This window comes from Dictyostelium purpureum (genome assembly GCF_000190715.1).
Source record: "Dictyostelium purpureum unplaced genomic scaffold DICPUscaffold_207, whole genome shotgun sequence".
Classification (NCBI taxonomy): Eukaryota; Evosea; class Eumycetozoa; order Dictyosteliales; family Dictyosteliaceae; genus Dictyostelium; species Dictyostelium purpureum.
This window is the reverse complement of record NW_003519543.1, coordinates 1-26,880: the sequence shown is the minus strand read 5'-3', so window position 1 is coordinate 26,880 and position 26,880 is coordinate 1. Positions and strand designations below refer to the sequence as shown.

Sequence of the window (26,880 nt, the reverse complement as noted above, 5' to 3'; positions counted from 1 at the left end):
TTATTTAATGTTTTTTATAAAGTATTTAAAGAAAATATTCTAAACTGTTGATATTTGGTAAAGATTTGATGCTGATGAAGTATGCTCTTGCTATTTTTCTTTTGAATTTTCTATATTCTTCATTGATGTTGCTAATTGTTTGTGGTTGTTTAGCGTGTCTTTCCTTGATGTTTTTTAAACCTTTTAAGTATTCTAAAGTAGCTAGTTTAGTCCATTTTGAGGTTAGATTCTTATAATCGAGTTCTTTTATTGTATTTTCTTGATCGTCATATAATTCTTTACATAACCAAATCCAAACATGATGAAATACCAGGGCTATGGCATTTCTATAAGCGAAACATCTAGTTAAGTCGAAATCTATTGCTTTATAGTTCCATTGGAAGTGTGATTTGTGGAATCTGGTGTTGTTGTAATCCATATTTATTTCTCCATCGGATTTGCGACCTTCTGGGATTTTGTATGTAATATTTTTTATTGATATATTCCTTCTTGATCTTGTTATGTCCAGTGACCAATTGAGGCCCCTTCCCGAAGTAATGAATATAAATGATTTTAGTTTATTAAAGTTGATGAATTTCAGAGTTTTTTTACATTTGAAAAATAGATGACCATATGGATCATTACTAAGATTTTCATTACATAGTCTACATGGTTTGTTGTGAATGAAGTTGATGGGTAAGCATCTTGCTTGGAATTTGAATAGAGTGTTTCTTGATTTTGGATCTTTAATATTAAGTATATTATTGAATAGGTTGATATAGCTATAACCTGTAAGTTGAAGACATTGTTGGAATTCTGTTTTGGGTGTAAAGCTGTTGAGATTGTTTATTTCCGAATACCATTCTGCTAAAGAAAGAGGTTTGCCGTCTTTATTTTTAATGGATTTCAACCCGTCTAGTAGTCCTTTTTTAACTTTTATTTGTATCCAATCATTGTAGTTTTTAAATAGGTAATCTGAAGTTATTGTTTTGGTTGATATTTGATGTTTCCAACTGTGTTGATATTCTGATTCTATTTTGTTAGTTTCAATTTTATTGATTATTTGATTTATCATCCATAATCTTTGTGCTTTTTGTCTGTTTTTGATATTCCAAAGATTCCAACCTCCTTGATCCATAGGATAATTTGCTCTTTTAGAGCTCATTAATTTGAAGACTTTAAAACCATTTGGACTTTTATTGTTAGGTGCTGATAGGAACCAATCTGCAATTTTATTGATTTCTTTTAAACAGTGTTCAAATATTCCATTTAAATCACAGGGAAGATGATTTTTTAAAAATAATCGACAGCTGCAGGGTTCGAACCTGCGCCCCCGAAGGGAATTGATTTCTAGTCAATCGCATTAGACCACTTTGCTAAGCTGTCAAGCTGTTGACATTTTTTGGGTTCGGAATTTTAATAGAATTTAATTTACAATTTCAAAAGCTTGCTTCAATCTAATTAAATGTTTTAGACAAATAAATTAATCAAAAAGTACTAAATTTACCCTTCACAAGAAAATGGCCATAAAACAACCTTCTGGGGACAACATTAGGGGGCAAAATTACACAATTAGGTTTTAGAATATATAGCAGTTGTTCAATTATATAAAATAAATTTAGAAATTTCCCTTTTCTAGGTTGGTCAACAACGAATTTGTTTCGGGTGTATTTTTTTATAAGTTTTGTAGTGTCATATATAAAATTAGCCCTAAATATATAATAACACTTCAATTTTAAAATTATAATTTTATTAATCTCTTTAAGAAAATACAAAAGTTTGTGATACCATTTTTTTTTTTCTATCATTTATTTTAACTTTTTAAAGAAATCATTTTGGTTTTTTTTTTAAACCTCATAGTACCGAGAATTATAATAATCTATCTCATTTTGCAGAAATGCATAATTGGTAAAATTAAAAGCTACAAATTTATTAATCATTTATAATTTTTTTAATTAATTAATTTGCCAAAAACCGAAGAGAAATAAAATTTTATTTTATTAAAAATAACTTTTTATTTTAAAGTTTTTATCTTTTTATTTTTCATTTGTTGAACAGAAAAAGTTTAAAATAGATCTGATTTTCGTAGGTATTTTTACAAATTTTTATCTATTTTTCTTAAATAATATAAAAATAATTTGCCAAATATTATGAACTTTTTATGTTATAATTTAATAATTAGGATTTGATTTCCAAACTATTTATTATATAAATATTTTTTATTTAGTCTTTTTTTTTTTTTTTTTTTTTTTTGGTGAGATATTTTTATTGTTATCGTTACCATTGCTATAATTAATTATTATTTATAATTTATTTATATAATTTTTTTTTTAAATGCTTTAAGAATTCCAACTTTGTTCAACAATTTCTTTTACTTTACGATTGTATTCTCTTTTATTTTCACGGAAAAGACGTGCAGACTCTGAATTTGCTGGGGAATTTGGATTTGGATCACATAATAAAGATTGAATTGATGTTAAAATAGCTGCAATATCATAAATTGGACTCCATTGATTTTGTAAAATATCAAGACAAATAGCACCATCAGTATAAACTATATTTAAAAGAAAATTAAAAAAAGTTGGTTAGTTTAAATCTAAAAGAAAGAAAGAAATAATATATTTTAATCATACCATTTGGATGGAACATTTTTGATAAAAATCTAACTTGTGGTGGATCATTTGGATATTCTTCTGAAAATTGTAATGATAATTTGAATGTACCGCCTTCCCATGGAGTGTCTTCTGGGCTAAAATATAAAAAAAAAAAAAGACTGTTAGTTATTTTCCAACTTAATTGTGAGTAATATTTAAAATAAACTTTTATCGAGATGTGATAACACTGTGGTAGCTTTAAAACAAACACACGTTAATCTTCTGTTTATTTTAAGTTATATTCATTAAATATAAAAAAAAAAAAAGTGATTTTATGGTACATTGCTGTAATAAATTAATTTTTTTATACATACCCAAAAATGACAGCTTGCCACATTAAAATATTATTTTCTTGAGGAGCACCACTGATACCTGCTGGTGGGTCATTTTGGAGTCTCTTAAAATCTCTCATTAATCTACGTCTAGCTGGTGTTGACATCTTTATTTATATTAATATTTGTATATTTCTTTAATTATATAATCTATAAACCAAACTAATATTTATAACTATTTAAGATTGCTTATATGTATATATTATATATAATATTTATTTAATTAATGTACACTAAAAAATATATCGAATAAAAATAAAAAAAACTATTATTTTATAAAATTTATTATAATTATTATTTGAAAAAAAAAAAAACTAACTCTTGTGGGTGAAAAAAAAGTTAGTTAGAGTTTAGTTATATAAAGTTGAGGTGTTGTGATTTTATACAAATAGAGATAAATTGTGTGTGTGAGTGTTATTATGTAATAAAAATAAAAAATAAAATTAAAAAAAAAAATTTTAAAAATTAAAAAAAAAAAAAAAAAAAATTTTTAAAAAAAAAAAAAAAATTTTAAAATAAAAATATTTAAATTATTTTCCATTTTTTTTTTTTATTTTTTTTTTTATGTGTTTATTATTTTAAATTTATTTTTATTTTTAGATTAAAATTAATTTTAATTTAATTTGGTTTAATTTATTTAAATCTATTTAATTTAACCTACTTTTTTTTTTGGAATTATTTGTTATTTTATTTATCATTTTATTTATCATTTTATGTGTTATTTTTGAGCATTTTTTTCAAAAAATTTATTATCCAATTTTTTGATTATTGTAAAATGATGAAAAGACTCTGAGTTTCATTCTTTACTTTTTCTCAATGGATTCCCAAAATTTTGAATAATCAATTAAATTTAAAATAAATTTTAAATAAATAAATGACAAAATGAAATAAATAATAATTGTATATTCTTTAAATTAAAACACATTTTATTCCAGATCCAATAAAAAAAAAAAAAAAAAAAAAAAAAAAAAAAAAAAAAAAAAAAATTTTTAAATTAAAATAATTGATAATAAAATTTGGTGGATAATAAAAATACTTCAAAAAATATTTATACATCAATCCTAATCAGTGTTAACTTGAAAATGAATTTCGATTAATTAAATTTATAGACATTAAATGTATGTATAGATAGAAAAGAGGATCACATACATATAATAATACACAAACCGAAACATTAACTAAAAATATAAAAATAAAAAATAAAAAAAAAAAAAAATAAAAAAAAAAATTAAAATATTAATATTTTTATTTTTTTTATTTTTTTGAAAAAAAAAAACGATTTTCTTGAAATACAATACAAAAAAACGAAAAAAAGGAATCATTCATTCATTTGTTTGTTTGTTTTTTTTTATTTGTTTGCTTGTTTATTTTATTTTATTTTTTAATTACTTAATATAATAATACAGTAATTATACAATAATAGAAATAAAATAATTATTTCAAGTCATTCAAATTATAAACCACAATAATATATATTGTTTAAAAAAAAGACAAATTCAAATAGACAACTTGTCCTCACACAGATAAACAATAATTTTTTTTTTTAAAATTTTTTATATAATTTTTTCTATCAATTTTTTTAAAAATGTATAAATTTAAATTTAATTTATTTAAAGCTATTAGGGCATTGGAAACAGAGATAGAGTCATCATCAGCATCATCAAATGAAGACTTTAAAAATTTAGAAGGTATATTTAAAAAAAATGAGAACGAATATACATCACAAGACAAATTATTTATTTTAAATGAAATCTCGACCATTTTAATGGGAAAACCACAACACACATTATTATTATCAAGTATTTTCAGACCATTATTAGTCGATTTGGTTTCAAGATATATCCACTCTAGTAAAAGTAGAGCAGCAAGCCCAAAACATCAATCAAGTAAAAATAAAAAACAACAATTAACATCAAGCGCAATCAATATTCCCGAAATTGAGAATATAACTTTTATTTTTTCACAATTATTACCAACAACACCACAATTACAAAGGTATGTAAAAAACAAAACAAAACAAAAATATTGAGAAATATCTATAAATCAATGGTTATTATAAAATATATTTTTTAATACAATCATTGATTTCAAACCCACTCAAAAACCCCACAAAAAACCTCCCTTTATTTTTAAAAAACACAAATTCTATTTTTAAATTTAATAATTTTTTACTTATTAAAATTTTTTTTTATTATTTTATAATATAGTTTAATAATTGAATTTTATGAAAAATCAAACAATATAAATCAAATTAATAATAATAGTAATGGTTCAATTTTATTTGAATCAATTTTAAATTGTAAAAATATATCAGAAGAGAACGAAGAAAGATGGTTAACATTGGTACAAAGTTGTTATAGATTACTCACATTTAATAGAAAGATTTTTTCAACTTTATTTAACTGGTCACCATTATATTCGCTATTGGAGATCAAGAGCCAACGTATAACATGGTATGTTATAAAATGTATGTCAATGGTTTTAAATGTTCCAGACAATCAACTCGAATCCATCAAGCCATTATATAAGCAATATCACCATCAAATTATTCAAATCGAAAACGAAATTTTAAATTTAGAATCATCAAGACTATTTTTAAATCAAAATTATAATACAGTTTATGAAAATAACGAAGATGTTATTGAAATTGACCAAGAAAAAGTCAATCGTAATATTTTTATCGAAAAAGAAGACTTACATCATACAATCATCGATGTTTGTGGTATTTTATTATTCAAAAAATTCGAACAACCACATCAAAAGCATCATAACAAATTAATTGAACAAAAATTAGTTTATACAAATACAGTTTCACAAAATTTAAATTCTTTGGCAATTGCGGTCGGCTTAGGTAAACCAATTTTAATAGAGGGTGTTACCGGTTCAGGTAAAACAACAATGGTTGAAGAATTATCAAGAGTAACAGGCAATGACAATATTATCAGAATTCATTTGGGTGATCAAACTGATTCAAAGGTTTTATTAGGTACTTATATCACATCTGATACTCCAGGTGAGTTCAAATGGCAAGCTGGTGCATTAACACAAGCTGTTAGCGAAGGTAGATGGATTCTTATTGAGGATATTGATTTGGCACCTGTTGAAGTTTTATCAGTTTTAATCCCACTTTTAGAAAATCGTACTCTTTTTATTCCAGGTCGTGGTGAAGTCATTGAAGCTTCAAATGGTTTCCAATTATTTGCAACACAAACTTTATTTGGTACTCATTCTCGTGATCAAAATGCAAATATTCTCAGTCATCTTTGGACTAGAGTTGTTATTGAAGCACTTTCACCAAGCGAAATGAAACAGGTTCTTTCAACTTTATTCCCACAATTAGTTGCTTTAGTACCAAAGTTTATTGAAACTTTTAATTTGCTCTTAAGAGTTATTTCAAACCAATCAATTGCAGTATCACCATCAGACGAAGCCTCAGGTGCTATTACAACAGGTTCAGCAGCTAATAGTGACAAGTTTATAATACCATCAAGTAGATTTATTTCAAGTCGTGATTTAATTAAATGGATAAAGCGTTGTAATGAAAGATTATCATTTACTGGTTTGTCACACCAAATGGTCACATCAACAATGCAAGAAATCGTTTTTGTTGAAGCTCTTGACTGTTTTTGTTCGATGATCTCTAAAAAGAATCTTAGAAAAACTTTAACTGAAGTAATTGGTAGAGTTTGGGAGTTAACCGCCGATCGTATCAATTACTATGTAGAATTATATAAACCATCCATTCAAATCACCGAAAAAATTATGACTACAGGTCGTGCATCCCTCGAATGCAGTAAGAAATCAGAAGCCATTCAAATTCAATCTAAAAAACATACACGTTTCGCTACTGAATCGGATCAGGCCGAATCTGGTGTCACTAAACATGGTGTATTTGCCCACACTATGAATTCACTTCGTCTTATGGAAAAAATTTCAATTTCAATTCAATTTAATGAACCAATTTTATTAGTTGGTGAAACTGGTACTGGTAAGACATCCGTTGTTCAATATGTTGCCGATCAACTTAATCAAAAGTTAGTTGTACTTAATCTCAATCAACAATCTGATAGTTCAGATTTAATTGGTGGTTTCAAACCAGTAGAAATGCGTATTTTATGTTTACCATTAAAGAACAGATTCGATGCATTATTCAAAAAGACATTTTCTGAAGGTAACAACTCTGATTTCCTCGATAAAATTCACCAATCATTCCTTTCAAAGAACTGGAAGAACTTTATTACACTTTTAAATAAAGCAATGAAATTAGTCGAAAATAAAGTATTAAAAGAAGATACCACCGAAGGTACTGGTAAAAAACGTCAACTTCGTTCAGAATTTAAAGATAAATGGGTTAAATTAGCAGCAGATATCAAAAAGTTATCAATTCAATTCGAAAAGTCAAAGAACAATTTCGCTTTTAGTTTTGTTGAAGGTTCATTAATCAATTGCATCCGTAAAGGTTATTGGGTACTCTTAGATGAAATGAATTTAGCAACCAGTGAAACTTTAGAAAGTTTAAGTGGTCTTTTTGAAGGTGGATCTTTAACACTCACAGAGAAAGGTGATGTCGAACCAGTTGAAAGACATCCAAATTTCAAAGTATTTGCTTGTATGAATCCACCAACTGATATTGGTAAAAAGGATTTACCACCAGGTATTCGTAATCGTTTCACTGAATACTATGTAGATGATTTAGATAACAAGGCCGATCTTTGTTTGGTTGTCAAAACTGTTCTTCAAAATGTTGTACCACATCCACCAATCGAAGATATTGTCGAATTTTATTTAAAAACAAAACAAGAGTCTCAAAATAAAATGTTGGATGGTTCAAATCAAAAGCCACACTTCAGTTTACGTACTTTATCAAGAGCATTAAATTATACAAAACATGTCACTAAATCTTTTGGTTTCCAAAGAGCTCTTTTCGAAGGTATTAGTATGTCTTTCTTGACTCAATTAAATAGACAATCTTATCCAATGATGGAACAATTAATTAAACAATATATTAAAAAAGGGTAAGTTTAAAAATAATTTTTTTTTTTTTTTTATAATTTTAAAATATACTAATTAAAATTTAATTTAGTGATAATAAACTTTATAGCCAACCATTAAATAAACCATCAAATACTGAAATAGAAAAATATGTACAAATCGAACAGTTTTGGATCGAATGTGGTGATGAAAAACCAATCGTACCACCACATTATATTTTAACACCATCAATTAAAGCTAATCTTTCAAATTTATCTAGAGTTTTAGTTTCTCGTAAACATCCAATTCTTTTACAAGGTCCAACTTCTAGTGGTAAAACTTCAATGGTTGAATTTTTAGCTCAAAGAACTGGTCATAGATTTATTCGTATTAATAATCATGAACACACTGATTTACAAGAATATCTTGGTCAATATATTTCAGATGATAAAGGAAAATTGGTTTTCCAAGAGGGTATTTTAGTTGAAGCTGTACGTAAGGGTTATTGGGTAGTATTGGATGAACTTAATTTAGCTCCATCTGAAGTTTTAGAAGCTTTAAATCGTTTACTCGATGATAATAGAGAGCTCTTTATTCCAGAAACTCAAGAGGTCGTCAAACCACATCCACACTTCATGTTATTTGCTACTCAAAATCCACCAGGTCTTTATGGTGGTAGAAAGGTTTTATCCCGTGCCTTTAGAAATCGTTTCCTTGAACTCCACGTCGATGATATCCCAGAAAATGAATTGGAAGAAATTTTATGCAAGCGTTGTGCTCTTCCACCAAGTTATTGTAAGAAATTAGTTGCAATTATGAAAGAACTCCAATTAAATAGACAAGGTAGTACCCAAGTTTTCGCAGGTAAACATGGTGCCATCACATTCAGAGATCTTTTTAGATGGGCTGAACGTAAACCATCATCATACGAAGAGTTAGGTTATGCTGGTTTTATGTTATTGGCTGAGCGTTTACGTAAAGATGACGAAAAGGCAATTATAAAACAGGTTATTGAAAAGCATCTCAAGATTAAAATTGATATGGAAGAAATTTATGCATGCGATGAAACCCCAGAATTTAAACAAATTATGGATATTTTAGCTAATGACGAACAAGTTTGCAAGCAAAATCATTTAGATAAAATCGTATGGACCAGATCAATGAAGCGTCTCTTTAGTTTAGTAGGTAAATGTTTAGAACATAAAGAACCAATTTTATTAGTTGGTGAAACTGGTTGCTCAAAGACCACTATTTGTCAAATTTATTCAATTCTCAATAAACAAAAACTCCATATTTTAAATTGTCATCAACACACTGAAACTGCAGATTTCATTGGTGGTTTAAGACCAGTTCGTGGCCGTGATCAAGTTTTAGGTAAACTTTTCTCACTTGTAAAGAAATATTTCAACGATATTGCTCAATTAAATCTTTATCAATTAGATCTCTCAGAATATAATGCTACCACTATCGATACATTACCAATTAAAGATATTATGGAAAGTTTATTTGTAACCTCATGGAAATCCATTCAATCAAACAAATCCATCACTGACGAACTTAGACAATTTGTTACCGAAATCGATAAAACTTATAGTACTTATTGCTCATTATTTAATTGGGTCGATGGTCCATTAGTCGAAGCTATGAAATCTGGTGACTACTTCCTTATCGATGAAATTTCACTCGCTGAAGATGCAGTATTAGAAAGATTAAATTCAGTATTAGAACCAAGCAGACTTTTAGTTTTAGCAGAAAAAGGTGGTGTAGAAATTGAAGAGTTACGTGGTCATCAAGATTTTAGAATATTGGCAACTATGAATCCAGGTGGTGACTTTGGTAAAAAAGAGTTATCTCCAGCCATGAGAAATCGTTTCACAGAAATTTGGGTTCCAGCAATTAGCTCACATGCTGATCTTTTACAAATTATTGAAGAACGTTTCACAGATTCAAAATTAAAAGGTAAAGGTACTTTAATGTTAGAATTTATTGAACACCTCTTAACTGTTCAAAAGAATAAAAGAGTTATTTCCCTCAGAGATATTTTATCATGGATCAACTTTATGAACCTTTGTATGAAGAAAGAGTTATTAACTCCAAATGAATCCTATATTCATGGTGCATGTCTTGTTTTATTGGATGGTTTTGGTATGGGTTCAAATTCATCATCAGAATCTGAAGGTTTAAAATTACGTGAAGCATGTTTAGTTCGTTTAATCTCACAAATTTCGAACGATTCAAATTCAAATCAAGATGAAACATTAAAATTCGAAAGAGAGCTTTTAAATAAAGGCAATGGTTCAGAAACAATTCAAATTATCAGAGACGAAAAGAGATTTGGTATTCATCCATTTTATATTCCAGTCAATGAATCAAATGTTCCAAAAATACAATTTAGTTTATCAGCACCAACTACATCAAAAAATGCACAACGTGTACTTCGTGGTATGCAATTACCACGTGCCATCTTAATTGAAGGTTCACCAGGTGTTGGTAAAACCTCTTTAATTACTGCTATTGCAAATGCAACTGGTAACACTATTGTTCGTATCAATCTTTCAGAACAAACCGATATTATGGATTTATTAGGTTCAGATCTTCCAGTTGAAGGTGGTACAGGTGGTCAATTTGAATGGAGAGATGGTGTTTTCCTTGAAGCACTTCGTAAAGGTTACTGGGTACTTTTAGATGAACTCAATCTTGCCTCACAAACTGTACTTGAAGGTTTAAATTCATGTTTAGATCATCGTTCAGAAGTTTACATCCCAGAATTGGGTAAGACTTTCCAATGCCATCCAAGCTTTAGAGTATTCGCATGTCAAAATCCACTCCATCAAGGTGGTGGTCGTAAAGGTTTACCAAAATCATTCCTCAATCGTTTCACACAAGTTTTCATTGATCAATTAGATAAGAACGATCTTTTATTCATCAGTACTGCAATGTACCCATTAATTCCAGCCGAAACTATTAAAAATATGATCGATTTCAATCACTTAATGTTCAAAGAGTCAATGATTGAACATAAATTCGGTAGAAAAGGTGCTCCATGGGAATTTAATTTAAGAGATACTTTCAGATGGTGTGACTTAATCGTTAAAGATAAATCATCAGTTTCAAACCCAGGTAGATTCATCGATTTAATTTATCTCCAAAGAATGAGAACTCAAGAAGATCGTTTACACGTCATCGAGCTTTATAAACAAGTATTTGGCAACAACGATTGTACCTACGATCAAACTTATAAATATCCACATTATACTATCACCCCAGAATATTTACAAATTGGTTCATCTTTATTACCAAGAAATCAAGAGCACTCTGCTTCAACTAATAGTGACTCAAGTGCTATTATCAATAGTGGTTCAAATATTCAATTACTCCATCGTTTATTAAATCCATTAGAAAACATTATGAAATGTATTGAAATGAATTGGATGAGCATTTTAATTGGTCCAACTTCAACAAGTAAGACATCATCCATTCGTTTATTAGCTCAACTCACTGGAAACACTCTATACGAGTTTTCTATGAACAGTTCAGTTGATACTACCGAAATTCTTGGTGGTTTTGAGCAAATTGATATGGTCCGTTATCAAAAGAAAATCATTTCATCAACATCAGCTCTTATAACTAAGGTTTCAAGTCATATTATGACCTACTTTAACCACGAAAATGCATCTGAACTTTTACCACTTTGCATTGCATCAATTCAAGATATCTATCAAGTCTGGAATATTTTTGTCACTCGTTCCAAGCAACACCAACAACAAGAACATTCTCTTGGCTCTAACAATAACAATGCTTTAGTTGATACAGAATTATTAGAGTTATTAAATCAAATTATTGTTGCATTAGAAAAGGTATCACTTCAATTTAACATGGACTCAATCGAACATTTATCAAGTATCCAAGATATTAAATCACAACTTGAACGTCTCAAGACAATTGAAAAAGAATCAGTTACTGGTTGTTTTGAATGGATTGATGGTCTCTTAATTAAAGCACTTGAAACTGGTGCATGGATTTTAATCGATAATGTCAATTTTTGTAACCCAACTGTTTTGGATCGTCTTAATCCATTATTAGAACAAGATGGTGTTTTAATGCTCAACGAAAGAGGTATGGTTGATGGTCAAGTTAAGGTTATTAAGCCACATAAAAATTTCCGTATCTTTTTAACTATGGATGACCGTAAAGGTGAAATCTCTCGTGCTATGCGTAATAGAGGTATTGAAATTTATATGCCAGAACCACATATTGTCAACTTTGATAATCAAACTCTCTTAACCTCCCTTGGTATTCCAATCGCATCATTAACCCGTCAAATGATTGAATTCCACAATCAAATTTTCACTCATTTCTCCTCAACCATTGAAAACCCAGTTACTCTTTCCCAACTTTTATATTGGGGCAAATTAATGTTAGATCAACTTCAAAGAGGTTTCCCATTAGAAAGTTCAATTCGTAATTCAATGGAACAAATTTATGTTCGTCCACGTAGACATATCGCTCAAAAACAATTAATTTCTACAATCTATAACACTGTTTTCTCATCATCTGTAATTCAAGAAATCTTAAAATCAGATTTAACCGTTTTGGGTATTTATCCAAAATTCATTAAGGGAATAGATTATGTTAATGATTCAACTACAACATCATTAACTAAGAATTCAGAATTTTTCGAATTTTATTTCAACAAATTAAAACAATTGGTTGCCAACTCATCTGATGACCAACAGGAAGAAAAATTACAACAAATCGAAAATTACAAAGTTTCAGCCAAATTCTTAATTGAAAATTTAAATTCATCAATGTTAGAAAATTATATCTCTTATTTAAATAATTTGAAGAATAAGGAACAAAAAGATGACCCAAGTAATCAAATTTTACTCTCATTGGTCGCCTCCATGAAGCAATTATTCGGCCATAGTGTTTACAAATCATTTGAAGAAAAATTAAATCAATTATTATCATCAATTAATTTATCAATCGATTCCAAACAATTATTGGTTTATCAAGGTCACCAATGGAAGAATAATGATTCATTATTTAAATTAATTAAAGAAAAAGTAGATAATTACAAACCATTGGTTCAAGATGATCAAATGGACATTGATGACAATAGTGCTAGTGGCTCATTAAAAGAACTTTTCAATTCAATTTTATTTGAAATGGAAATTATCAAATTATTATTAAACCTCTTTATCCAAACTTCCAAACAGGAAAAAGAATACACCAAATTCCTTAAATCTCAAGCATCCAATTTAACATCAGTAAAAGTTATTAAACAACAACCAGTCATTTTGTTATCATTAGCATACACAAAGAAGATGTTAAGTAGAGATCATTTACCACACCAAGATGTTGTTTCAGTAATTTATCGTTTATTCAAATCATTAGATGACCAAATCGACCAATGGTTAAATGAATCATCTCAACAAGTAAGTGGTGGTAATGATGCTCTCATTAAAGGCTTTAATCATCTCATTGAATTAAAGAATAATTTCTGGAATAGTTTATTCTCCTTACCATCAAGCAAGTTTAATTTAGGTGAATTTATTATTAGATGGAGATGGATACACAAAGAAATTAATTTATTAACTAAAGCATTCGAGTCTATTAAAGTTAATACTGGCCTTCAAGTTTTAATTGATAAAATTGAAACATCATTCAAATCATTCCACGATAATTCAAACAACCGTTTATGGAAGGTTAGTGGTTACCCAATGGTTATGAAATCTGACCATTTGGTTCAATTAGATGCTCAATTCCTTTCACTTTTAGATAAGGTTCAATTCAACTTTAACAAGAATGAAAATCCACTCAAACATAACAGTCACTATATTGACGAAGAATGGAGAAAGACTTTATTAGAAGCTATTTCAACATTATATTGGGCCAACTATCAGTTAAATTCATCAGACGAAAAAGAATTGGAGCGTGTTAACGATTTTATTAACAATTTAGATAAGGTTCCATCCAGTCTTTCTGATAAACTTTTAGAATTAATTAATAAACAAAAAGATCAACTCAAGTCATTTAACCCAGTTGGTACTGAAATTGAAATGGAAAGTGATAAATCTATGGAACATTTTGACCCATTATCAATTAAACATCAAGTTGTATCAATTTCCCCATTAATTGATCATAATCTTCACTTGAAAGAAACATTTATCATTGCTCAATTATCTCAATTATTATTACTTCAACACATGGATATCGAAAGTGGTCAAATGAAACCAACAATAATTCCAATCTTAGAGTCCATAATTGATGAATTAAAATATATTGTTAAATCTTACAAATCTTCAAATTTAATTCCAAGATCAATTTATCATTTAGCATTCTATCAAAAATTAATTTGGATGATTGATAATTATTTAGAAAAAGTTAATCAACAAGAACAAGAAGAGGAAGAAGAAGCTACCGAACCATGTTCCATTGGTATTATTGAAATTCAAAGTGTAATCCATTCAATTCTTTATATTTATAATCAAAGTCAATGGAACAATTCATTTAATGATATTTCATGCGTATCAAGATCATCAATGCCACAGTACAAGTATCAATTAACAAAGAACGAAGCTGCCACCATTAAAGAATCATCTAATCATCTTTACGATTCAATTAGATTTGGTTATGGTCCACCACGTCTCTTCCAAAATATTCAATCAATCTTTTCATATTATCTTACCTGCGATTGGGGTTACGTCAGTATTGCTGAAATTCCAACAAAAATTGACCAATTAAATCAAATTATTCAACATTTAACAAACTCAGATGGTTCAAGTAGAGTTTCAAATATTGAAGCATTCGAATATCAAATTAAACAATCAATTGCTTTAATTTTATCAACTGTTTCATCATTCTACAAATCGTTTGACAAACAATTCAAGGATCAATTGCTTTCAAATATTATTCAATTAGGTGATATCTTGTTATCAAATATCAGTGTAGATAACATTGATTTAACTATTAATCAATTAATTGATTCAATTAAATCATTAATTTCAAATTCAACTGACCAATCATTCAATACCAAATCTAAGAAACTTTTAGTTCCATGTTTCGATTTGGTCAAAAAGATATTCTCAAACTCCACTGAAGAAACTTCAAATACCGAATTACAATCAATCTTTGGTCAATTAACATTGTTATTAAACACCTTTAGATTAATAATGTATATCCCATCCAACTCAATTGATCCAACCCAAAAGTATGGCGTTGTTTTACAACACTCAAAAGAAACTTCAAACCATTTAGAAAACGAAATTGAAATTAGAAAACAAATTGAAAAACTTCACACTGGTAGAGATTCAAACTTAATTATCGAACAATTAGTTGAAGAAAAGAATCAAATTGATGAAAAGTTAACTTTACAAATGAAGAAGATTACTCTTCGTCCAATTCCATCACAATTCGAAGAACTCTATAGAGATATCAGTCAATTCTCTGATCAATTTAGCAACATTGAAAAGATTTTGGATTTAATTAACAAATTACAATTATCCAATGTCCAAAAATCACAAGATGTAGATATGAACACTAATGGTAATGAAGATGATGAATTAAACCATCAATCAAACAACAACTCATCATATAATCAAATGGTATTAAATACAGAGACTATGTGGCAAGACAAAGCTAATCATTTCATTCAATCATGTGAAAAGAAATATTATTCTAGATATCGTGATATCATTGTTCCAATTATCACATCAGTTTATCAAATGAAATCTGGTTTAAGATTGATGTCTGTATCTTTCAAACAAAAAGCTGACGATTTTAAACTTGGTGGCAATAATCAAGAGGTAGTTAAACAAATTCAAAAGGTTTTATTATCCTTGTCAAATTTCCCAAGAATCAAAGAAATAAGTGATATTGAAGAAATCAAACAAAACAATTTCAACAATGATTTATTATTGAACAAATTCACACTTGACTCAATCAAAGAAATGATGAAACTCAATCAATTCACCAATGAAGATTCTTCAAATGGAGGTACCCAAAACTTCAAAGTTATTGGTCTTTTATTACGTTCATCACTTTGCCAAATTTACAGCCAACTTTCAACTTCAAATTATTTAGATGTTGCAAGTTTAGAATCCATTGATAATATCTTTAGAACCTTTGTTTCAGAATGGAAATTCCAACAAGAAGAAAAGAGAAAGAAAGACGAAGCAGCAAATCAAGAGTTTAAATATAAAGTCCAATCACATAAAATGGAAACTAAAGAAGAAAAGGATGAAAAAGTATTCTTGTCATCTTTCCCAAGCTTCTATAAAGAATTCCAAGATTTAGAGGTTGCAAACGTAGTTGAAAACCAAGTTGATGATGAAACCCCTGCTGAAGAGCAAGCTACTGAAGATGAAACATCCGATATGTTTTTCAAGAGCTCAATTAACAATGAAGAAGTTTTACAATTATGTTCAATTCACAGAGATATTTTCAAACACTTAGATGGTATCCCAATTCCAAGAGATCAACAACAATGGAAATTAAGTGAAAAAGATCGTTCTGAACTCTTCCAACTCTTCTATTCATCATCACATTTACTCATGAAGATTTTAAATCAACGTGCAGGCGATATGCAATTCGATGAACAAGCCTTAGGTTCACATATTTTATCAGCAGCCAATTTAAGAGAATCTTTATCAGTTCGTCCACCAACTTTAATTGTTTATAGTAAATTAGACAACAAATTTAAATTTTTAAATACCTCATCATATCTCTACAAGAGAGAGCAAGGTGTCGAAGATGCAAACGATGTTATTTTCCAAAATAAGACTTACAATATCTATAGAGATCCAAATGTAGCAGAAATCAGTAACACTCGTGAACCATTATTAGCTTATAGAGAAAGAATTTTTGTTATCTTAAAAGACTACCCAGACCAAGCCAATCTTGTACTCATGGTTAAATTAATTGATCGTTTGTTAACCTATCCAGCCACCGATCCATTAGCTAAAATCTTAACTGGTTTAGAACTTTTATTAAGAAAATCATTAGAATGGGAATCATTCGCCAGTAAAGCAGTTTCAATTCAAGATCATTTAAATATCATTTCATCAATGATTGTTCGTTGGAGAAAATTAGAAATTGAATCATGGCCATCAATTTTCCAAAGTCAAGAAAAAGAAGCTGAAGTTAAAGCATTAAAATCATGGTTCATTCTCTATGAACTCATCAATGACGAACCTGAAGAAAATCATCAAGAAAACTTACAAAAGAACTTTAAAACACTTCAAGAATATCTTTATTGTTCAAATTTAGGTGATTTCTTAACTCGTATTGAATTACTAAAAGCTTTCTATAAACAATTAAATAGTACCGTTAAATTAATGAATGGTGTTGATCAAGTTAGAGTCCAATACAAACAATCAATGTCTGATATAATCTATAATGTTTACAAGTATTACGAAAACTTTATTCCAAGATTTGAAGATCGTTTAGCCAAAGAAATCAAACCAATTGAAGAAAAAGCTATCGAATTTATCAAGTTATCAAGATGGGAAGATAATAGATTATTAACCCAATATGAAAGATTAAAACATCATATTGAAGTATCCCACAGAAATTTAGCTAAAATTACAATCAAATACAAGAATGTTTTAGCATCACCATTATCTGATCTTTTTACTCAAATCGAAACGGACATTGATATTCCATCCAAAGTCTTATATCCAAATCAACTCACAGTTGTCACCAAAAAAGGCTCAAAGAAACAACCACCACAACAAAACAACAATAACATTGAAAACTTTAATGATTGGTTCAAATTAAATTCATTAAGCTATTTAATTTCAGATAAATCAAAACAAATAGAATCAATTCAAATTCAAGACAATCAATTATTAAATGGTTTATTTGAAATCGATAATCAACAACTATACAAAAATAAATTGCCACAACTCTCAGAAAGAATGATTAAGATTTGTAAACAATCATTATTGGAATCTTATAGTTTCAAAGTTATCAGAGATGGTGTTGAAATCATTGATGATTTAGCTGGTACAATTATCGAAAGAATTGGTGAATTAGCAGGAGATAAGATTAAAAGACAAGAAAAAGAGTTAGCATTAAAAGAATTATTATCTAGATTTGAAGATATGGGTCTTTCATTCCATTCAAATAGCTATTCACATGAACAGTTACAAATTGCTTATCTCTTTAGCGTACCACACCTTCCTACCTCAAACGATAATACAAATTATTTACCAAAATCCAATACATTAATCACTAGAGATTGTGGTAATAAATTAATTGAACAATCAGACTCATACTTTTACCGTATTGTTTCCAGAGTCCACAGACTTCGTCAAGTTTCATTAGAATACCATTCCGATGTTGCCAGTAAACATGTCCAAAGAATTAATGGCTATATTGAAAACTTTTTATCAATTATTTTATCTCAAAGAAAACAATTAATAGAATCAATCGAAAAATGGAGCAACTTAATCTCATTTACCAACTTGTTTTTAAATCAATTAAATGTTTTAAGTACTGATGATATTAAACAAGAAGAATCATCCACCAAAGTCCAATCTAATGAAATTTTCAATAACCAAAAATCATTATCAAATTGGTTTGAAATTCAAAGAGAATCAATTAATCAACTAAACCAAGGTATTAACGAAGTTTTATTACTCTGCATAAAGACATCTAAAGGTATCCAAGGTGGCGGCTTTATTTCAACCATTATTCCACCAATTGTTTCAATTCAACAATTGATTGAATCCACAAAATTAAGAATCGACCAATACCATTCCAAATTACGTAATCTCTATTCAATATTAGATAATCAATATCCAATGATGTCTTGGTCATCTCTATATTTCATTAAATCTATCTTTAATCAATTCAACGAAATTAAAGAAAAATTATTAAATTTAGATTTAGAAAATTTAAGTTATATTAAATCACCAATTTCAATTTTAGTCAATAATGTAAGTAGAATTAACATTTAAAACAATTCAGATTAAAAAATTAATTTTATTAATATAATTTTTTTTATTTATTTTTATTTTTAGATTGATGTGGTTTTAAATAAATTTAGTAATGATTATGATTTATTAGCATCAAATCAAGTTTTAGATAATAATCAAGACAATGAAAATAACATTAAAGAATTTAATAAACAATTTGAAAATATTGTCGAAAGTTTATTAATTTCAATTCAAAACTTAAAGAAACAATCAGATACAGTCGTTGAACAACAAGAAAAAGAACAAGAAGAAGAACAAGACGAAGATTTAGAAAAAGTTAGAGAATATAGAATGGAAGATGGAAGTATCAGCAAATTAAATCAATTCATCAATGGTCAAATGAAATCACTCCAACTTGGTAATCTTTTAAATCAATTTATTAATCTTCATAAAACTATTGTTAATGGATCTGAAACAACCAGTAAATCAACCCTCTCTATTTATAGACAAATGTTAGATCAATTAAAACCAATATTATCCCAATTCATGTTAATTGTTAATCAAAATATTGTCGACTTACTTTCATATCATAAGACATGTTGTAAATTACATTATGTAGTTACTGGTGTTTTCGTTCAACTTTATACTAAAGGTTTCTGTAAACCACAAGAAGAAGGTGAAACTGGTGATGGTGAAGGAGGTAATGGTAATTTTGAAGACGATGTCCAAGGTACCGGTATGGGTGAAGGTAAAGGTAAAGAAGATGTTAGTGATAGAATTAGAGATAGAGAAGAAATCGAAGGTCTCCAAGGTGATGAAAAAGAAGAAAAAGATGAAGACGAAGACGAAGAGAAAGAAGAAAAAGATGAAGACCAAGGCTTTGATATGGAAGATGATTTCGAAGGTGATATGCACGATATTAAAAAAGACCCAGCCGATGAAGATAAGAAGAAAGATGAAGAAGAAGAGGAACATGATAAAGAGTTGGGTGAATTAGAAAAACCAGAAGAAAACGTCGTCGATGAAAAACTTTGGGATGATGAAGAAGATGTTAAAGAAGAGGAAGAAGGTGAAGAAGATGGTCAAGGTGATACCAATACTGATGAAGTAATGGGAAAGAATGACGACAAAGAAGAAAAGAAAGACGATAAAAAAGATAATAAAGATGACAAAAAGAAACCAGATGATAAAGGTAGAGAAGATGAAAATGAAGAAATTGGTGAAGAAGAAGGAGAGGAAGAAGAGCAAAAGCAAGGAGAAGAAGATGAAGAATTTGGTGGTGAAGAAGATGAAGAAGGTGAAGAAGATCCAGTTAATCAAGAACAAGAGAAAGAAGAAAACCATATGGATGCAAGAGGCGATGACCAAATGGAAATTCCAGATGAGTTAGAGTTTGAAGAAAGTGGTGACGAAGAACAACAAGCTGGCGAAGAAGAGCCACCGTTCCCTGAAGAATCAAAACAAGAAGAAGAAGGTGGTCAAGATAGTGACGGTGGTGAAAGTGTTGATAAAGAGGGTGAGAGCGAAGATGAAAACGAAGAGGAAGACGAAAATAAAGAAGATAAAGAAGAAGAAGATAAAGAAAATAACATTGATCAATCAAATGCAGATTCTATTACTCCAGAAGAAGATGGAGAAAATGCAGAAGATGAAGAAGATAAAGATCAAAACTCATTGACTGCAGATCAACAACAAGATGACAGAGAAAAGGAATCTGAACAACCATTAGGTGTTAAAGATAAGAAAGGTTCAAAATCAAATGTTTCAAATAATGATGATGAAATGCAAGATCAAGCTAACCAAGAAGATAATGCTGACGATGATAGTGGCATGACTCAACAAGCTCCATCAGAAAATGATACAGGTGCATTAAAGAATCTCAAAGCCCAACCACCACCAAACTCACAACAACAACAACAACAAAAACCACCCAAGAAACAACAAGTCGATCCAAATCCATATAGATCAATGGGTGATGCTAATAAAGAATGGAAAAAACGTCTCAATTTACTCGATAAGAACGAAGAGGAAGAAGAACCAACCACCGACGAAAAAGCACCAAAACAAGATAAGAATGCTCCAGAGAATAAAAATCAAGATTACGAATTTATGAAAGAAGATAAAGAAAACCAAGATGGTGAAGAAGAAGAAGCTGAACAAGCTTTAGCTGCTGCTACCGATTCACAATTACAAGATATTAAACAAAAAGCTCAAGATGAAAACGCTGAACAAGAAGAAGAGCTTGATGATGATCAAATGGATATAGACGATGACCAAGACCACAAACAACAAATTGAACACCAAGATGACTCTAAAGAAGAAATGGATCAAAATAAAAAGATTTCAATGTCAAAATTAAAACAAGATCAATTAAAAGAAAAAGAAAAAGAAGATAAAAAAGAAGATAAACAAGACGAAGAAAATAAAGATGAAGATGATCCACTTGGCTTAAATCAAAAAGATAAATTCACAAAAGAACAATTAGAAAACATTACAGGTATTAAAGACTCAAATCAATCCGAAGAAGAAGAACAAGAAGAGGATGAAGAAGAGGAAACTATTGAATCTGTTGAAGAAAAGAAATTAACAAGAGAGGATTTAGAAAAGATGAGACAAGATTTGGAGCAATTCAAAATGGAAAACAACGGTAATCCAGAAATTGGTTCAGAACTTTGGAAGAAATATGAACAATTAACCTCAGATTTATCTCAAGATTTATGTGAACAACTCAGATTAATCCTTGAACCTACTTTAGCTACCAAACTTCAAGGTGACTATAAGACTGGTAAGAGAATCAACATGAAGAAGGTCATTCCATATATTGCTTCACAATTTAAGAAAGATAAAATTTGGCTCAGACGTACTAAACCAAACAAGAGACAATATCAAGTTTTATTAGCAATTGATGATACTGAATCAATGGCAATTTATCATAGCGGTCAATTTGCACTCGAAGCAATGACAATGATTTCAAGAGCAATGTCACGTCTTGAAGTTGGTCAACTCGGTATCGTTAGATTTGGTGAAGATGTTCAATTAGTTCATTCATTTGATCAAGTATTTTCAGATCAAACTGGTCCAGAAATTATTACCCAATTCAAATTTGACCAAACCAAAACCAATATGACAACATTCCTTTCAAAAACCCTTCAAATCATGGAAATGAATAAGCAAGGTGGTTCACTAGAACCAACTATGCAATTAGTATTTATTATTTCAGATGGTTGGAGTTTACGTGACCCAGAAACTACAAAGAAAATACTTAGAGAAGCTAGTATTAAAAACTTATTTATAGTTTTCATTGTAATTGATAATCCAGTTAATAATAATAGTATTTTAGATTTTGAAGTAAGTTTATTTTTAATTTTAAAAAAAAAAAAAAAAATATTTTATTAACTTTTATTTTATTTATTTCTAGTCTATTTCATTCAACAATGGCAAGATTCAACGTACAAACTACATGTCCGAATTCCCATTCTCATACTATGTCATTCTCAGAAGCCTCAATAATCTTCCAAGCATTCTCTCAGATACATTAAGACAATGGTTTGAAATGGTTAAACACATCGAATAGACAAATTATAAAACATAAAACATAAACATAAAACATAAAACATATAAAACATAAAAAAAAAAAAATTCATTTAAATAAACTAATAAATTTAAAAAAAATTCTATTTCAAACTTTAATACACTAAAATCATTGATATTGGAATAAAAAAACTTGATTTAAAATAAAACAATTACATTAAGAATTTCAGAAAAATATATTTTTCGCACAGAATCTAATAGTTAATAAAATAATGAAAAAGTAGAAATAAAAAATTTAAAATAAAAAATAAAAACAAAAAAGAAAAAATTAAAAAATTAAAACAATAAAAATATTATTGATGAATTGTAGTAACTAAAGGGAAATCCTGGATTTTAATTTTTATTTTCTATAATTTTTTGTGTTGGTAAAGTTTTTTTGTGAAATAGTTTCAATGTTTTAATTTTTCTTCATGTCTTCTCTAATCAAGGGTATAATTAAATTAATTTGATGTTGATAATTTAATGGCAAAACATTTTTATATTTTTCGAGGGTTGATAAAATTTCATTCATATCATCACTACAGTGTTGGTTTTCCTTACAGTGATTTTTAAGTTCTCTAAGTTGCTCAACATTAATTCTGTCCTTCATTGCAACTTTTTTGGCGTCGTCGTTTTTGTCAAATGTATATTTGAATTTACCCCATTTATAAACCTCTTTGTATTTATTTATATTAACCAATAAAATATTTTCGAGATAATATTCTATCGCAATACAAGCACGGGATATTGCAATACCATAGGTGTCTTCTTTATTTTGGCTTTTTAATTTATCATAAATTATTTTTGTGTATTCCTTTTTATCATTTTCCATTTTTTCGGCCTTTCTCTCGAGTTTTGCAAATTTTTCTTCTAAAGTAGATAAACGATCACCTAGAGACGAGGTTAATTCTGGTAAATCTTTGTTGTTTTGATTCAATTTCTTGATTCTATCTTTGATATCTGTGCTTTCGTTCTGAAGAATGATAACTCTGTTAAATAAGAGGTCAGTAGTAGAAGTTTTATTTTGATTTTCATTGTTAAGAAAAGCAATATTGTTATTAATGGATTCAATCTTAATATTAAATTCCTCTTTCATTTGTTGAAGTGTTGTTATTGAAACGGATTTTTTGTTTAATTTTTCTAATTGCTGAGTTAAATTTTTATTTTCATTGACAAGTTGATCTAATTGTTCTCTTGGAATACAAACTATGGATTGATTTGTGCATCTGTCTGGAGTATTTACGTGTGAAGGCGATGATAACAAAATGGGTGATGGTGATGGTGATGATGGTAATGGTGAATTTGAACTATTGAATATACATTCAACAAATTCTTTATCATTGCTATTGACTGTAGTTTTGGCAGAGTCATCAGTTTTTGAAAACCAATTATTATTCTTGAGATCGATAACATTTTGAATTATGAAACGAATACGCTGAGAAAGAGTTTCGAGTGGTAATTCTTCCAACTGTTGCATTGTTTGGGAATATGAATAGGACTCTTCGTTTTGTGAAAGATGTTTACCAACTATTGATAAAAGTATACAGAAACATTCTAATTTAATTTCAGATGGATCACAGATTAAGGAGATCAAAATGGTATGAACGATTTTCTCTGATAATATTGATTGTTTGAAAAGTTCACCCAAAAATTTAAATAAACCAAAAATACGTTTTCTTTCTTTAAATTGTTGTTCTTCAAAATCAGTTTTATCTTCTGGTTTTAAATCTTTTGGTACTTTATTAAAATTTACAAATTTAATTTGTTCTAATTCTTTTTGACATGCGGATAAAAGGAAAGTTCTAAAGGTGGCCTTGATGTTGTGTTTAGTGTCAAATTCATCTTTTTCTTTGGCATTAAGACGGTTGTAGTTTTCCATTTCAATTTGGTTATACTTTTCAATGACAACTTTTCTAATTTGATCTTTGTTTTGTTTTTCATATTCGATAATTTTTTTGCATAAATCGGAATACATGGCACAGAATTTACCTTCGTTGAGAACTCTATCCAAAATGATATCAATAAAACTCCTTTGAACCTTTTCATCTTTAATGACTTCCTCAAAATCTGAAGGTGAAATTTCTGATACAGTATTTAAATCTTTTTTATTATCACCCATTTTATATAAATATAAAAAATTATATTAAAGTTTTAAAAAAAATTTAAATTTTTTTTAATATAATTTTTTAATATATAGTTTTAAAAAAAAAAAACTTATGTTATTATTGGGAAAAATTTTAAAAAATTTAAGTATCCAAAACGGGATTCATCAGATGCATATTTGTATATTATATAAAAAAATTTGAGTTTTTTTTTTTTTTTTCAAATTCACATAAACACCCACACTATTTTTTCAAAACCCACACTCTACACACGACTACCCACAGGAACATTGTTTTTAATTTATTTATTTTTTTTTAAAAACCTATCATTAAAATTCAACACAAATTTAAAGTTCCAAAGATAATTCTTTTATTATTTAATTTAAATTTATCAAAACTGAAGGGTAATATAGAAATTCCTTTTCTCTGATCAAACCATTTAAATAACCCTTTTATAATGAAACTTTAAATGGCTCTTTTCAAATCGACTTAATTTTAAATAAAAAATGAAATAAATTTATTAAATAAATAATTAAAAAAAAAATAAAAAAAAAACTAAAACTAAAAAAAATAAATTATAAAAATATTTTATTTTTTAAATTATTTTTTTTATTTTTCTTTTTTAACTGTTATAGTACATGTAATATAAATAAAAACAAAAAAATAATTAAAAAAAATGGGCAAAGAATGGGGGGGGCAGTTTTTTTTACGAAAATAAAAAAAGTTTCAGGGGATAGGGTTTGATCGAAATAAGATTGTATGGAAAAAAAAATTAAAAATAAAATTAAAAAAAAAAAAAAAAAATATTTTTAAATTGTTTTTTTCAATTATTTTTGAATTATTTTCCTTTTTTTTTTTTTTTTTTTTTTTTTTTAATTTTAAACTATTTTTCTTTGTGGATAATAATAAATAAATAAAATATATTTAAAAAACTATAGAGTTATTGTATTTTATAAATCTTATAATTAATCAAAAATCTCAAAAAGGTAATTTAAAATCAGAAGAAATAAAAAAAAAAAATAAAAAAAAATAAAAAAAATAAAATACCCCACCCACACCCCCACTTAAATAACTCATACGCAAAATAAATAATCTGTTCTCAATTTATCATTTATTATTAAAATAATATGGATAGCCCTTTATATAATTTATAATTAGTTTTAGAAATTATTGTTAAAAAAAAATAAAAAAAAACAAGAAAAGGTTTATTTAGCCCTATGATTTTTTTTTTTTTTTTGTGTCAGTTATATTTGTTTTTTTTTTTAAAAAAAAGGGTATTTTTAAACCCACATTCACACACACACATACTCACTCCATTTTTTAAATTATAATTTATATTTAAATAATAAAAAAAATTTTTAAAAGAAAAAAATAAAAAAAAAACAACAAAAAAATTTCATTTCTTTATTTCAATAATATAATAAAAAATTATAATATTTATTTGAAATAAAAACTCCTCAATAACATCAAAAGTAACAGCAGCAGCAATTTTTCAAACTATCAAGTTTTTAGCACATTTCTAGATTGTAATAATATATATATATATTTTGGCCTTTTAAATCTATTTTTTTTGTATATTGAACTAATTCACACACGAGGGATAAAACCTAATAATATTCACAAACAAACATAGAAAAAATAAATTAAAGTATATATTGAATTTGGAAATATTTATAAATAGGTTTAAATTTCTAAATATCAAAGATAATACACCAAATAAAACAAACATAAAACAAACATAACACAAAAAATAAAAATAAAAATAAAATAAAAATATATATTTATCTCACCAATATACAAATATGTTCATTATATATCACAATATATAGTACTATAAAAAAACTATTACACTACTCTAACATTATATTGTAACACACAAATATTTTTAATTCGCATATACAAATCACACAGAAAATTCAAAAATACACCACACAAACACACAACAAATATTACTTTATAAGTAATAAAAAAGAAATGCAACATACAACACAATAAAACACACACAAAATGTTGACCATATAAATATATATCCAGTGGTTGTGTATCATTTTTATTATTTTGTTATATATTATCGATCTTTTTTCTTTTTTTTTTTTTAATTTATTTTTCTTTATATTTTTTTTTTAAAAAATTTATTGTTTTTTTCTTTGTTTTCAAAAATAAAAAAAAAGGTTTGATGTTTAAATTAACATCATTGTATTATTGGAAACATTTATAATATATTAGTTTTTATAAAATATATTAAATTTAATTTAATTAGTTTTAAATTAAAATTTTTAAAAAAAAAACAAACATATAATTGGTAATTTCTTTTTACACACAAAACAAATCCAAATCAAAAATAAATAGT

General features: G+C 27.5%; 3 protein-coding genes across 3 annotated transcripts; 1 reads left to right on the top strand and 2 right to left on the bottom strand.

The window, feature by feature from the left end:
• Positions 1–2,140: 2,140 nt before the first annotated feature.
• Positions 2,141–3,197, bottom strand: DICPUDRAFT_56481 (ubiquitin-conjugating enzyme E2-17 kDa). The gene is made up of 3 exons (XM_003290077.1): positions 2,948–3,197; positions 2,613–2,728; positions 2,141–2,533 (listed from the first exon to the last, which is right to left on the bottom strand). The coding sequence occupies exons 1-3, from the start codon at positions 3,070–3,072 to the stop codon at positions 2,319–2,321; spliced, it is 456 nt and encodes a 151-aa protein (XP_003290125.1). The 5' UTR covers positions 3,073–3,197; the 3' UTR covers positions 2,141–2,318.
• A 1,353-nt stretch (positions 3,198–4,550) lies between these two features.
• On the top strand, positions 4,551–22,432 carry DICPUDRAFT_154614 (uncharacterized protein; the record flags this gene model as incomplete). Its single annotated transcript, XM_003290084.1, has 5 exons — positions 4,551–4,960; positions 5,173–7,980; positions 8,049–18,879; positions 18,964–22,206; positions 22,277–22,432. 5 exons carry the CDS (start codon positions 4,551–4,553, stop codon positions 22,430–22,432), a joined length of 17,448 nt encoding a protein of 5,815 aa, XP_003290132.1.
• Positions 22,433–22,846: 414 nt separating this feature from the next.
• DICPUDRAFT_80871 (uncharacterized protein) lies at positions 22,847–24,547 on the bottom strand (the record flags this gene model as incomplete). Its single annotated transcript, XM_003290076.1, has 1 exon — positions 22,847–24,547. The coding sequence occupies one exon, from the start codon at positions 24,545–24,547 to the stop codon at positions 22,847–22,849; it is 1,701 nt and encodes a 566-aa protein (XP_003290124.1).
• Positions 24,548–26,880: the final 2,333 nt, after the last annotated feature.

Excerpts from the sequence above, each read along its gene's own strand:
- DICPUDRAFT_56481 (XM_003290077.1), bottom strand. The coding sequence starts at position 3,072 with ATGTCAACACCAGCTAGACGTAGATTAATGAGAGATTTTAAGAGACTC. Across the intron at positions 2,729-2,947 it reads TGGCAAGCTGTCATTTTTGG|CCCAGAAGACACTCCATGGG; the intron begins GTATGTATAAAA and ends TTTATATTTTAG. Across the intron at positions 2,534-2,612 it reads AAAAATGTTCCATCCAAATG|TTTATACTGATGGTGCTATT; the intron begins GTATGATTAAAA and ends TTTTAAATATAG.